Raw genomic sequence first — 14,596 nt, 5'->3', positions numbered from 1 at the left:
TCATTATTTTCATAGATGAGAGCCTATTCCTGTAGCACTTTAGTTGCTTATTCTGTTTATTGTACGTTTTACGTATTTTACATCCAGAAATAACTGTTTTAGGCAACTGTTACATGAAATATGGTACATAGTTATTTCCTACAATCACAGGACATTTGCCATTGTATCATTCTTGGTCAGGACACACCTACCCAAACAGGGACTGTCCCTCACAAAGTGGGACAGGAGGTACCCTGCTTACATCAGCGCCTTAATCACCCTATTTCCAAGTGCCGCTATGTGACTGTGTACAGTATATTCTCTCGATAATTCATGTGGGGAGACGTCCATCACGGGCAGGTGTTTGATCCCGGGTTGTAGGTTCTGCATGACAGGCAGGAGGCTGAGCAGTCTCGTGAGCCACTACTGCACATACAACTTGTGTCCAGATGTCTACAGGACTGGACATCGTGTCGTGATACCAAGTCTGATGTTTACTCAGGATACTTATCCCATGAGGGATATCCAAAAATTGAACAAGCAAACGACCTACGATTTTTTTGGACTTACGAAAATGTGATGGGGTTTTACATGCAAGGGATACATAGTTTGCAATCCTGTCACTGCCTACTACATATGAGTAGTGGTCAGTATGTGTAGATATGGCTGCGCCAAGCTAGGAGCCCGAGTATGGCTGGATTTGGTGGACGTTCAGGATTGGGAGCGGGTTGTGTGCTGTAGAGGGGATGATGGGTATTCAATTATGCATCCAGGTGTGTTGCAGTTGGATGGCTCAGTTCCGTCCAGACCATTCTGTGGGTATGTGCCGGTGACGTTTCTGTACATGTGCATTGCACATTTTAATATTCATATGTTTGTGTGATCGTGTTCTACAGTATGGCCTGTCAGGTTGTATTGCGGATGTGTATGTTTGTTCTTTGTCTTTCTTTCTGATTCACCCGCTGCTCCCTCATACACCTCCAGTTCACCTATTGTGCATCCAACACAGTCTCGCCTTTGTGGATTATAACTTTACCCATTCCCCCCACACACATATTCCAAACACTCCATCCATCCCTTCTTTGGTTGATGGCCCATGGCACGGTCAAGGGAACACATTGCATACACTACATATGTCAGGTACCTGTATGGTTGTGATGACTACCCTGGCATTTTTTACCTTCCACATCCTGTACATCACGCACATAGGTACACGCAAATACTTATCTTTCATGACACGGTAGGTACACCCGGGTAATACCCGTTCAACTTTTACACATCCTGACAAGAACGACTTGGACCGCATATGTGCGGATTTTGGCCGAATGCTCTGACCATTGGTAGGGTTGCCATCTTTTCATATGTCCAGGATGGGATATATTCCAGACACAAATCAGATTCTACAGGACAACACATACCCACGGTCAGTACAACGGATAATACTTTTGTGTTATGCCTACATGTTAGCTTATTGTTGTAGCAGTTTATATGCTCCTTCTGTTTCATTTACTGGCTTATTCTATTTCTTGTAACGTGGTATGTTACATATGGAAATAACTATTGTATGTGACTATTACATGCGATGTGGGACATAATTATGTCATACGGTTGCAGGATATTTTACATTTATAATGGTTTTGATATGGACACAACTGCCCAGCTGTGTACTATCCCTCACAATGTGGGACAGGTGGTAACCCTGACCATTGGCCTAGACTTAGCTATTGGCGGCGTGCTAACATGATGCCTTTCACTTCCACTTGGTATAACTATCAACACTGCATTAGAATACGGGCACACGGTTTTAAATGTCATTTGTTCGAGGGATGGAGACTTGATATTTGCTAACGTGCATTTGTGTTTGCTTCTTAATTTTGTGTTTGCAAGAACTGTCTTGTATGCTTTGCATACGTTTCAGTATCCACGGGCACTGACAGGTGTGATTACTATTGCAGGTTGACTGTAATATTTAGCATTTTAGGTTGCACGTCAACAGCCGACATTTCCACGCCTCCGTGTGGCACTTCAACACGCCCCATGCACTAGCGTTCATTCCCTATGCACATGGCTGTGGTGGCAGCGCGCCTTCACTAATATGCATATGGCGCTACTGAGCCATCTGTATGCCGCACGGTCAGCGTAAGCCTAACGCCGGCCTTGCGCCGAGCTTCATGAATCCCATGGAATGTTTATCTGTTCCAAGTAATCAGAAGGTTCTGTTAGTAAGATAGCTTTGAAACAACTGCAAAACATTACTAGAGTAACCCAATGTCAGCTAATTTGTGGAGAAGCAAAGAAAAGGCCTTTTGTGGCCAAGAACAATTGTAACTGCATAATTTGTTCCATGTTTGAGAAAATATGGCTTGTCAATCTGTAGATGGCTGTCAGGATGCTAAAGTTGATATTATTTTTGAGATGAGTACAAAACTTTTCATGGTATTATGAATATTTAAGATGATAGGAGTTGTGGACTGATGACTGTAAAATGTTAATGTCTTTACTATGGAAAAAAAAAATAAAAGACCAGGGTTTATCACTACAGTACACAGTTCAAAACAGGAAGCTACTGTATATTCAGACTATGGAATGTTTTTTACATATACTCTTGGAATGAAAAACAGGCCACTGCAGATATAAAAAGCTCTAAAAGCTATGAGAACATCATGACTTTTTATGGAAGCTCATGTTAAATAAATTACCCATTAAATGTCCATTAAAATATAAAAGCAGACAGATGAAAGAAAGTGTCATTTAAGGTCTACTTCAGCTATTCTCACGTCATTTGCTTGTGATACACTTCCTCACTGTTACTCACTCATTTTGTCAAGTGCTCTAACTCCCACAAACTCAATCTCTCTTAACTATCCAGCCCTATTAGAACCCTGATCATACACCCTAAAACTCTTCCTTAGTTAATAACTCTAATGTCACTGATCAGTCCTTAAACCAAAAATCCCCCCCCTAAATTAAAGTGTTAGTTGCTCCCTAAATCTAAAATCCCCTTCCCATCCCTAAACCTAAACTACCAATCGCTCCCTAAAGCTAAAATCCTCTTCTACTCCTTTACCCTAAATTCCTGATCTCTGCCTGAACCTAATATCCCCTTCCCTCTCCTTGAGCCTAAAGTTCCTCTCTCCGCTCTCTGTCCCGGTGTAGCTTGCATGTGAGCACTTCCTTCCCTAGGATGTGTGCAGTTGTTTATGCAGCTGCTTGGCTAAACTTGTACTCGAGTTCTGGTGCAAGCATCTGGGCACATGGGCTACAAGATGCTCGAGTCCCTGGTATCAAGGAACTTGTCTTCAAAGTGTTTGAGATTCGAGTGCTTATAATGCTCCCTGTCATTTATGTTCGATTCAAGAAATGGTAACGTCTTTTTTTTTTTTAGATTGTCCTAGGATTAAAAATTCTGTAATCAATGTTCTCAGTTAAGGAAACTTCTGACAGTTCCACATGTAATTATGCATAGGACTGTACAAGTAAATAGCCATGTACTAATAATTCATTTGTACTTAATATGGTAGATGGAAAATTTTTACTTGTTGTTGGTTTCATCAAAAGCAAAATGTAATGAATTATTTAAGCAATAACCCAAGGATGGGTGTGGGTAATGCTGGATTTACCCATGGTTGGTGTGGTTTGGTGACGAGGGTGAAGCCTCAGTGACCAAACAAAGCCAACCTTGGGTAAATCCTGCATTGCCCACACCCAGCCATGAGTTACTGCTATTATACAATGACATTATTTAAGAAAAAAAAAACTTAATTTTCTTAAATAATGTGATTGTGTAATGACTCTGTGCTACCCTTCACCAGGTATCTTTGGGCATTGTTGATGTACTGCGCATGCATAAGGGTCATGTTCCCATGCTTACTCAGTACATCAGTGCTGTGTAGAAGTAGCAATGGAGAAAGAAAGATCTCCATTGCTTTTTTTAAGATATCTTGCTATGTTAAATGTATAACATAGCAAGATTAAAACAATGGAGATCTTCCTTTCTCTGTTGCTACCTGTGCACACAGAAAAAAGAAATCAGAAGATATACTTATGGAAAAAGTCTGGGCGACCGGACCTTTTTCCATAAGTATATGTCAGATTTACAACGGGCACACTGGTTGGGCTGGCCAGTCAGCATGCTTGTTTTTGAATGTTTATGGCCAGTCATTGCATAATTAAGCAATAACCCACATCTGGGTGTGGGTAATGCTAGATTTACCCATGGTTGGTGTGGTATGGTCACGAGGCTGAAGCCCGAGTGGCCAAACAAAGACAACCATGGGTAAATCTAGCATTACCCATACCCAGACGTGGGATTATTATATCTAATGACATTATTTAAGAAAAAGACTACTTACATTTCTTAAATAATGTCTTTGTATAATACGTCTGTGCTGCCCTTCAGCATCTTGTTGGTATTCCTTAGCTTTTTTTTATGTACTGCGCATGCGTATGGGACTTGTGTTCCACCGTTTACGCAGTACATAAGTGCTGTGAAGAGTTAGCAATGGAGAACAGAAGATCTCCGTTGCTTCTTCTTCTTTAAAATTAATAAAAAAGAAGAAACCAGGAGCATGTTTATGTTCGGGAGAGTCGGGACAGACTAAATAAAAGATAATCAGGTAAGTTTTTAAAGATTTGTAAAACGTACCTGATTATCCTTTTATTTCTGTCTGTGCCATCTCCTGAATGTAAAAAATCTTCCATTTAAAAAAAAAAAAAAGAAAAGTAAAAAAAATGAGAGATACTAACGGGTAAAAGTCCAGATAACTGGACGTTTTTCTGTTAGTATAGTCTCGGATTTACAACGGGCACGCTGGTTGGGTTGGCCAATCAGCGTGCACGCTTTTGAATATTTTAGGCCAGTCATTGTATAATATTAAATTTATATGAGCAATATTTTACATTTGTCCCTGATTTTTGTGCCCCCTCCTTATTCTTGGCTTTGTGCAGATTTGTTGTACAGTATTTTGAGGTTGATTGGTATACTTTAATGAAATTAAAGTGAATTGACTTTCTTAAAGAAAACTGCATATTTCTCAACTGCACATAATTTCTAGGAAAGCTCAGTGTTTTTGCCTCCTTCTCGCATAATCAACTGCTTTAAGAAGGTGAAACAGCACTAGACTGTGGTTGACATGTAGGGCAGTACGACGTAATGTGATCCTCCCTCCATGACAGTGTGTGCTAAACTGAAAAATGACCGTATGGAGAACAGTAGTCTTCCAGTCAAGTCGAAGGGATTTTTTCCAATGTAGATAAGATTGCTGCAGTTCATCCTTTGGATTTCAGCAATACAGATGTTGTGTGAGGTACGCTTATGTTTCAAATGTCGATTTCATTAAATTAGATGTGACATGAAAAATGTACTTAAACTTTCCCCGATTCCAGAGCATAATGGCAACACTCCAGGTACTGCAAATTTATGTTCCCTCACTGTAAACCACAAAAATGGACGTGAAATATTTTATAGAGATGTGATGGAGACCCCTAGAACTCTCATGAGATAACTAACTCTAGTTTATGAAATTGTTTTGTGCGCGTGTACAATCACATAACATATACAATGTCATCTCCAAAAAGAAAGGCAGTGCTGCTTGATTTCTTAATGACCGGACTTGTAACTTAGGTTACTTTGGATTTACAATGTGCACGCTGGTTGGATTGGCCAATTAGCATGCACGTTTCTCGTCTTTTCGGAGATGACATTGTATAATATATAATAAACCATGGGATTTGGTAAGCATTCAGTAGAATATAATATTTTGATTATGGATGAAATGGAGGAGGCAGGTAAAATTAAGTGTTAATATTTTTTCTTGGGATACAACAATATTGCATATACTCTACATATTTATTTTCTAAATATGCCAGTATGTAAAAATGTTTTGCATGCTTTTGTAATTTTTGCATAAAAATGAAGTATGTTTATTCTTTTATATTTACCTGAGCTACTACTAACTTAGATGGAAAGGACCTTGGTTTAACATCTTATCCAAAAGTCATTACGTTAAGGAGAGTAACACCCCCTAATGTTGTGCTGCAGCGTCAGTAATGGAGAAATTAATCCAGTCACCTGTGATGGAAGGAGAACCCACAGATTTTTGTGAGTAGGTTTGTAAGTGTGCTATCTAGTGAACCACATACAGTGCAGAGTGTGTGTGTGTGTGTGTGTGTGTGTGTGTGTGTGTGTGTGTGTGTGTGTGTGTGTGTGTGTGTGTGTGTGTGTGTGTGTGTGTGTGTGTGTGTGTGTGTGTGTGTGTGTGTGTGTGTGTGTGTATGTGTGTGTGTGTGTCTGTGTCTGTGTGTGTGTGTGTGTCTGTGTGTGTGTGTGTGTGTGTGTGTGTGTGTGTGTGTGTGTGTGTGTGTGTGTGTGTGTGTGTATGTGTGTGTGTGTGTGTGTGTGTGTGTGTGTGTGTGTGTGTGTGTGTGTGTGTGTGTGTGTGTGTGTGTGTGTGTGTGTGTGTGTGTGTGTGTGTGTGTGTGTGTGTGTGTGTGTGTGTGTGTGTGTGTGTGTGTGTGTGTCTCTGTGTGACATTGCACACTTCAGATATTTATGATCTGTATGGACTCATGAAGGTCACAGTCCCTCATAAAAATTTCTCTTTAAACTTTTTTGGGATGTCAGGAAAGTTGACAACTGACTGCAAGAAAAGATTTATAGATATGTAAGGCAAATGCAAACTTGAAAACATTGATTCTAATGCTATAATGACCCTCCCAGACATATATACCTCATGATGACAGTGTGGTAAATAATATTTTCAAGCATGCCAAAATGCTGTATGTATTTACATAAAATTCTATTTTGATACAAACTTAACCAAGAAACTGGGTAAAAAGAAGACACCATATCATGCAGTATTAAAGAGATCCATAATGCCCTGCATGTACCGATGTAAAGTAGTGAATGAAAAATTAAAAAAAGCTGACCTTTTCTCCTGCAGGCCCAGGATGTCCAGCCTGTCCAAGGGGACCTGCTTGACCTTTTAGACCCTCTGGGCCATCTTCTCCTCGTGGTCCGGCAAGTCCTGCATCACCCTGAAAGGAAGCAAGAAGGTCTGAATTTTATAAAATTCCAACCTGCATCATTTGGCTTCAAGTTTATTTACACGACAGTGCTTAGCCATTCTCATTAGTAAAACTGAAATGCTAATGTTATATATAAAAGCAAGCAACACTAAAAAGATAGACAAGTAACACTATAGAAATTGAGAAATAAAGTGCCTGATTACACCTAAAAGGTGAGACTGACAGACTGACCTGTTTTAGCTCTCATACAACATGTTTCATTTGTCTACTGTCACCAAGTGTGTTAAAATTATAACAATGATATTCAAAGTCTGAATATACACAGATCTTATGTAAAACAGCGAGAGAGAGAGAGAGAGAGAGAGAGAGAGAGAGAGAGAGATAGCATGTCAAAGTCATGTTTGGCTTGTCACACAGTGCTGCCACCCAGTGGAAATTTTATTAGTTAGATTCTAGCAAAAAGCATACATATAATACAAATCTAATAAAATGCATCTATATACCACATTGGCATCAATGTGGAGCAGATGACTAATCTCACTTTTCCAAAATGCCACAAATAATTTTATAAGAAGGCTATATTCAGAACAGTATCATGCATTCACTCACTTGCTAAACATACTTTATAAAGTTAGGAGTAGTGAGAACCCTGTCCTGGCAAGGGATGAATATAAAACAGAGATACCTTTTCTGCACACATCACAAGTTTCTCAAAACTGTACACACTCATTTAAATGGCATATAGTTGCACATTTGAGCAGTTTACAGAAAAGATTACTTTAGCAGCATGTCTTTGGGATGAAGGGGGAAACTAGAGGCCATGCAGAGTCATAGAAAACATGCAGACTGCATAGAAAACATTTCAGCCAGGAACAAAACCAGAGAAACAAGAGCTGTTTTACTATAAAGACTGATGCACATTATAAACAAATGTTTAACCACTCACAAACAAAAATCTTTCAAATAATTTCTGAATAGAGTAAGTAAGAAGAGATAAAAGAGCAGATCATTCAATTCAAGGGTCAAAAGGACCAGATGAAGAAATATTGTATGTAAAAAAAGTTTGGAAAGAGCAGATCACTTACTTCATCACCCTTCACTCCTATATCTCCCTTGAATCCAGGGAAACCATCTTCACCCTGAAAAGAGGCATAAGTATACATTAATGTCTGTACACAAAATGCTTAAATTCTAAATTAATTCAATGCAATAGGTGCATTATTATTAACTGGCTAATGATTTGTTATACTCGGTAACAAACAGATCCATGAGGGTGAAAACAAAAACACACACGCACACACGCGCACACACACTCACACACACACACACACACACACACACACATGTGTACACAAACACACACACACACACACACACACACACACACATACACACAGAGACACACACACAGACACACACGCATGTGCACACACACACACACGCATGCGTACACACATGCACACACAGAAACATGTGCACACACACATGCACGCACACACAGACACACAGGCACACACACATATGCGCACATACACACACACTCACGCACGCATACACACACAGAAAGACACGTGCACACACACACACACACACACACACACACACACACACACACACACACACACACACACACACACACACACACACACACACACACATATGCGCACACACGCACACACACTCACACGCACGCATACACACACACAGAGACGTGCACACACACATGCACACATATGCACTTGCGCACACACACACACACACACACACACACACACACACACACACATGTGCACGCGTGTGCACACACACATACACACACATGTGCACGTGTGTGCATGCACACACACACACACACACACACACACACACACACACACACACACACACACACACACACACACACACACAATAATGCATTAGAAAATTTCAAAGTAAAGAATGATCATCATTATCTATGTTGAAATCTTCACCTCAAAATTCACTGCACCAAAAAAAATTAAATACCCAAAACTCAGACAATCAGAAAAGAAGAACAACCAGTCTCCTTTGGCAGTAAGTTAATTAAAAAAAAAATCCAAAAACCTAACAGTAACTCCAGACAATCTCTGTCTGAATGGTGATGCTTTTAGTTAAAGGGTTATTCATAAAGTAATGAGTAAGGTTGGAGTCAGAGGCTGGGGCAGGGTTAGGGTTAGCACACATGGGTAAGGTGGAGCAGGGGGACAAAACTCATTGGAAGTAGTTTTGTGCCAGAGCATGTGATAAAGTTAATTAAGAATATACCTTTATGCTCTTTCCTTAGTGCTGTGCAGTCTTAAAGTAAAGTTGTGTGGGTGGAGTGAAGGGGATCAAGAGTGCTGTTTTTAAGGAAGTATTTTTGCCTTTGAATGTTAGACACAACGGGATAGTACTGACTGCTTTATGTTAATTTTGGTTCTATATTGGGGAAAATGCATTCTAAAGGTGTGTGTCTTTGGTGGGAACTCAACAGATTTGTATTCTATCACACACTTTCACATAATAGTACACAAGCAGAATATTTATTTATTTATTTATTGACATGTGATTACCAGGGCAGTCTGACTGAGTAGAAGCCAATTTTCAACAGAGGCTCGGGGAGAAAAGCTTCAAACAGTTGCAAAACATTTTAAGAACAATAATTTTACAGTCTTCAAAAATAAAGCAAAAACATCTGCAGTTTATATAGTTATAACAAAGTAGACATAATATGAAAACATTGGTTAAGAATCGATACAAGGTATACGACAATCATTTAATATTTAGAGAAATTTTAGACAGCTTGTAGAGGAATTAAAGTTAAGTTAGTAGGAAATGCAATATAAAGTGAGGGAAAATTAGGCTTTTGGTATATTTAAAGAGAAAGTCAGAAAGTTAATTAAATAACAGTAAGGAAGTAAGTGAAGAAGGGTGAGTAAGAAGGTATAAGGAATGAAAAGGTACTTGTTCACATTAAGGGATATAGTTTATCCTGGTTTTGAGGAAGAACAGAGAGAGATTTCAACTAGAAAAACTTTTGGAGTGGTTGTGAAAGATGGGATGGAGAGACCTTATATAGCCATTACTCTAATCCTAACCCGTGAGGATTGGCACATACATTCTCAGGCCAATGCAAATATTTCAGTGCAACTAGAAACTAAAGCAATACCACTCAATCACACTTTAAAATTTGTAGTACCTTTTGCTCAATCCTACTCCCAAAATGAGTGAATTCAACAACTTCTAACAAGAGAAATAGCCGTTGACACCCTCTGCATTCAATATAGTATATAGTAGCACATACTTTTATGTATGCATTTATCTGTACAGATATAAATATGCTTATATAGTATATAGCGTGCATGTGTTTATGGGTCCCATTGGTTTGGTCAACAGGGAGTTTGGTAGACATCTTTTTAATCAACTGCATTTGGTAGACTACACAGATAGTCGACAGGTGTGTGAGATCAACAATCCCTGGGTAGGGGATTATTCTTTTTCTTCTGGGATTGTGAGATCTCAAGGTTAATGTATATAATTAGTAGGAGGTGTGGGGATGTTGTTTGTTTTTTGGGGGGGGGGGTTTGAAGTAATATTTGCATGTGCCAAGAAGCAACCTCAGTGTATGCATACTAGGAAGATGAAATTTCCGTTTTTGAAATAGAGTAGTTTACCTTCAGTGTGTTATCTATTTCATTATTCCTCATGACTGGGTCTTGGGTCCAATGTCAGATCTGATCCAGCACTTCACAGAACTAGATTTAGTGCTTAAGCTCCTCTATCTCCCATAATCCCTTTCTACAATCTATCCTTCAGATTTGTTTGCTGTATTTATGCAACGGATGTGATTCCTGTCTCTGAGTGAATTTCAGGGAAATTTGTTTCAAAAAGTCTTCAGCTAAGTGTTCTTTTTTCTCCTATTTAATAGTTTAGACTTTCCAATTTTCCTCCCCTCCCTAGTTTATCTGCCGCTGGCATTAGGGTTTGTGTATTTAGATTCACAGGTTCATAGGTGTTTACTAGGCTAATGACCACTAAGGCCTTTTTAAGCCTAACCATGCATCACAAATCTCTAACAAGTGCTGGTATCCTTGACAAGTGTAAGCATGGGCCTGGGAGATGAACCAATTACAGGTTACATTTGTCCATTAGAGATATAGGTGCCAAACCAGGGATGAATTTCCGATTTCCTATCCAATTGTCCAAGTTGCACTTGAATTGGGTTCATAGGTTCATAGGTTGTTACTAGGCTATTGGCCCTAGGGCCTATACAAACCTAGCCATAACAATTCCCTGGCTATTTCTTCCCACACTATTTACTTCCCTGGACCCCTGTCTAGCAGGGCAACTGACGTAATACTTGGGGTGAATTTCCTTTCTCCCATCCAGTCATCAAGGTTCCTTTTGAAGAGGGCCAAAGAGGTGCTCTGCTTGACATGTATGGGTGGTCTATTCCAGAGTCTGGGGAGTTTCTGGGTCAGGAACCTATCCCTCCAGCTTGTTTTGTTTATTGTGATGACAAGGTTTAGATCCCTGGAGCGTGTGGCTCTGAGGGATTGGGATTTCTTTAAGTGTAGCATGTCCAACAGCTCTGGGTTTGACATCGTCTTGTATGTTAAGCAGGCCATGTCAAAACCAGAGCTGTTGGACATGCTACACATAAAGAATCCAGAAACCTAACAGTAACTCCATACAATCTCTGTCTGAATGGTGATGCTTTTAGTTAAAGGGTTATTCATAAAGTCGTCTATTGTTAATTCTTCAAGGGGGTCGATCTCCAATGCTGGGGAAGGTACCTCTCTAGCGACTGGTGCAGGCATTGCCTTGAGGTATCATGCATGGATGCAGTTATGCAGGCTCAAAGAACCCTTCAAGGAATCTTTTACTAATGCCCCTTCGTTGGTTCTTTGCTCTTTGGACCATCAGTCAAAGAAACTTTGACCCACAGTGAGCAGGAAAGGAAGATGCTCTTGGTGGTCGCGATGAGGTTTTCTACCCCCCAAAGGTCATTTTCCAAAAACCAACGGGGAGGTAAGAAGCTCTGGTTCAGGAAGTTGCAGGGTTCCTTCCTAGATGCTCCAGAAGATTCCTCTTCCAGAGGCAGGGGAAGAGGATTCTATGGCAGACACCAACCTAGAGGCTGATGGAGTCCTCAGAATCAGGGCTCCAGGGAACCCTTCTCTGAGAAGCCATTTCAATGCCCCTGAGGTGTTGCCCCACTGTCTTGCCTGGAGGCAGTCAGAGGTCAGTTTTCAATGCAGCCAAATGCCTGGGCATCTATAACAAATGATCAATGGGTGCTCAAGATCATATCCAGAGGTTATTATATTCCCTTTTCACCAACCTCCTTCAAATCCCAAGAGAATTCTGACTAGTGTGCCACTTAGTCAGAGAGAACTGGCCCAGAGAGAAGTTTTAGCACTTCTAGGAAAAAGAGCTATCCAGGAGGTCCCAGCAGGATAAAGAGGATCCAGACCTTATTCTTGCTTCTTTTACATGCCACAAAAGACCGGGAACCTGCATCTATTTCTGGATCTCAGGAACTTGAACTTATTTGTCAAGAAGTTGAAATTTCGGATAGTCACTGTTCACTCCATCCTGCTGCTGCTTCAAAAGAATGATTGGATGTGCTCCACAGACCTCCAGGATGCCTATTATCATGTCACGATAGACAAGCGTTCCAGGAGGCATTTACACTTCTAGCTCAGAGCCAATCATTTTCAATTCACAGCCCTATCATTTGGGCTCACCACAGCCCCTGAGGTGTTTACCAAATGCTTGGCTATAGTAGCAGCTCACCTGAGACTACAGGGGTTTCTGGTCCTTCCATACCTGGATGATTGGCTCCTCATGGCTCCCATGAGGCATCAACTGGTTTCTGCCATGCAGTATGTTTTGCAGACTTTCAAAGCACTAGGCATTAGTGTCAACAGGGTGAAGTTGAAGCTCTTACCTATGCAAAGCCTAGAACTTGTATGGACCCACCTCAACACAATCACAGAGATTGCAGCTTTACCCCCCCCCCCAGAGTGGACTTGATCAGGAAACAAGTCAGGGCAATCCTGAAGGTTCGGTCACCACAGGTGCACTTCATCCTCAAAGCCTTGGAGTCCATGTCAGCAGCCATTCTATTTGTACTACTGGCAAGATATTATATGACAGTGCTCCAGTGGACTCTGGCAGTCCAGTATTCCATCCTGGGTCATCTGATGCCCATGCCAATTCCATTGACACCTGCTTGCAAGATGGTACCTGAAGTGGAGGCTTTGGTCAGATGATCTATTATAAGGCAGACCATTTTCACTTCCCCTGCCCATGGCCACAGTGACCACGGATGCTTCCCTGCTGGGGTGAGGGGGTCATTTTCAGGGCAAATCTGTCCAAATCATGTGGTCCCACACAGAGACCAAGCTGCACATACATTTTCTGGAGATGAGGGCAGTCCTTCTCACATTTCAAGCCTTTTAGAATTGCCTTCTTCTGGGAACGGTGGTGATTCATTCAGACAATGTTTTCAGTGGTCTGTTACATCAATAAGTAAGGGAAATACATTCTTACCCATTGTGCAGAGAGGCCATGGGGGGATGGGCAATATCTTCCAGTTGTGTTCTTCTTGCAATGCACACACCCAAGAAGTACAGCGTCTTGACAGACAGGCTCAACAGGTCTATCTTGACCCCGCAAGTGGTCCCTCAATCCATCAGTGGCATCTCACATATTCGGCCATACCTCTCAACTGTCCCTGATTTTGACTCAAATTTTGGATCTGTCCCTCTTAATCCCTCCTAAAACTAGTGACTTTTGGAGGAAAGGTGGTGAATTACACTTAATGAATAATGACAATAATTAAGAGTTATAGACTTCTTTTACTTCAGAAAATGTGTATTAATTCAAATGCTCTGATTCTGTCAATGTTTCAAGTTAATAGCACTAATATTTTAAAAGTGTCCCTGATTGTCCCTGATTTTTTCTTGACTTGTCCCTGATTCTGTTGAAATTTGTCCCCGATTGGTTGAGAGGTCTGTATTCGGCTGATGCAGCCAACCTTGCCATGACCTTTTTGCATCCTCAAACAACAAATGCAGCAGAGGAACAGTTCCTGAGGGGTGATCTTGTCCATGATTGGCCTCTGTGTCTCCTCTACACATGCCCTCCTCTTCTGTTAATCCCCAAATTGCTTCACAAAGCCCACAGACTGAAGAGTTCCATGAGTCTCATTGCCACCTTCTGGCCCCGTCAGGTGTGGTTACCCTTCCTGCAGTTTTCTTTGAAGTATCCGCCTTGGATACTGGATTCTGTTCTGGAGCTCATCTCTCACCCATCAGAACAGCAACTGCCCAACTTTCGATCTCTTTGTTTAGCTGCATGGTTTCTCCACTTCCTGTGATAATAACACAGTCCTGGCTGGCTACTCCTATCAGAAGAATTATTTTAGTTTCCCAGAAATCATCTACTCAGAAGGCCTATCACAGTAAGTGGAAATGTTTTTCCTTCTGGGCTGTGGAAAGGAATCTTGATCCTTTCTCAGCTCCGATGCCAGAATTCTTCTCTTCTTATCATCCCGTTTTTAAAAAGGGAACAGTTTCTCTACTAT

The 14,596-nt window shown here is 40.9% G+C and overlaps 1 protein-coding gene across 1 annotated transcript in view; it reads right to left on the bottom strand.

Annotated features, from left to right (window-relative positions):
- Positions 1–14,596, bottom strand: part of COL5A3 (collagen type V alpha 3 chain) — a 1,727,233-nt gene that overhangs the window by 917,216 nt on the left and 795,421 nt on the right. Inside the window, exons 28-29 of the mRNA XM_044084684.1 lie at positions 8,091–8,144; positions 6,907–7,014 (exon numbers count right to left, since the gene is read on the bottom strand). Of these exons, the coding sequence (XP_043940619.1) occupies positions 6,907–7,014; positions 8,091–8,144 (162 nt within the window). The remainder of the gene's footprint in view (positions 1–6,906; positions 7,015–8,090; positions 8,145–14,596) is intronic.

This window comes from Protopterus annectens, chromosome 9.part0, assembly GCF_019279795.1.
Source record: "Protopterus annectens isolate FY-2018-M chromosome 9.part0, PAN1.0, whole genome shotgun sequence".
Lineage (NCBI taxonomy): Eukaryota > Metazoa > Chordata > Ceratodontiformes > Protopteridae > Protopterus > Protopterus annectens.
Note: the sequence above shows the minus strand (reverse complement) of the source record. Positions and strands in the feature narration are given on the sequence as shown.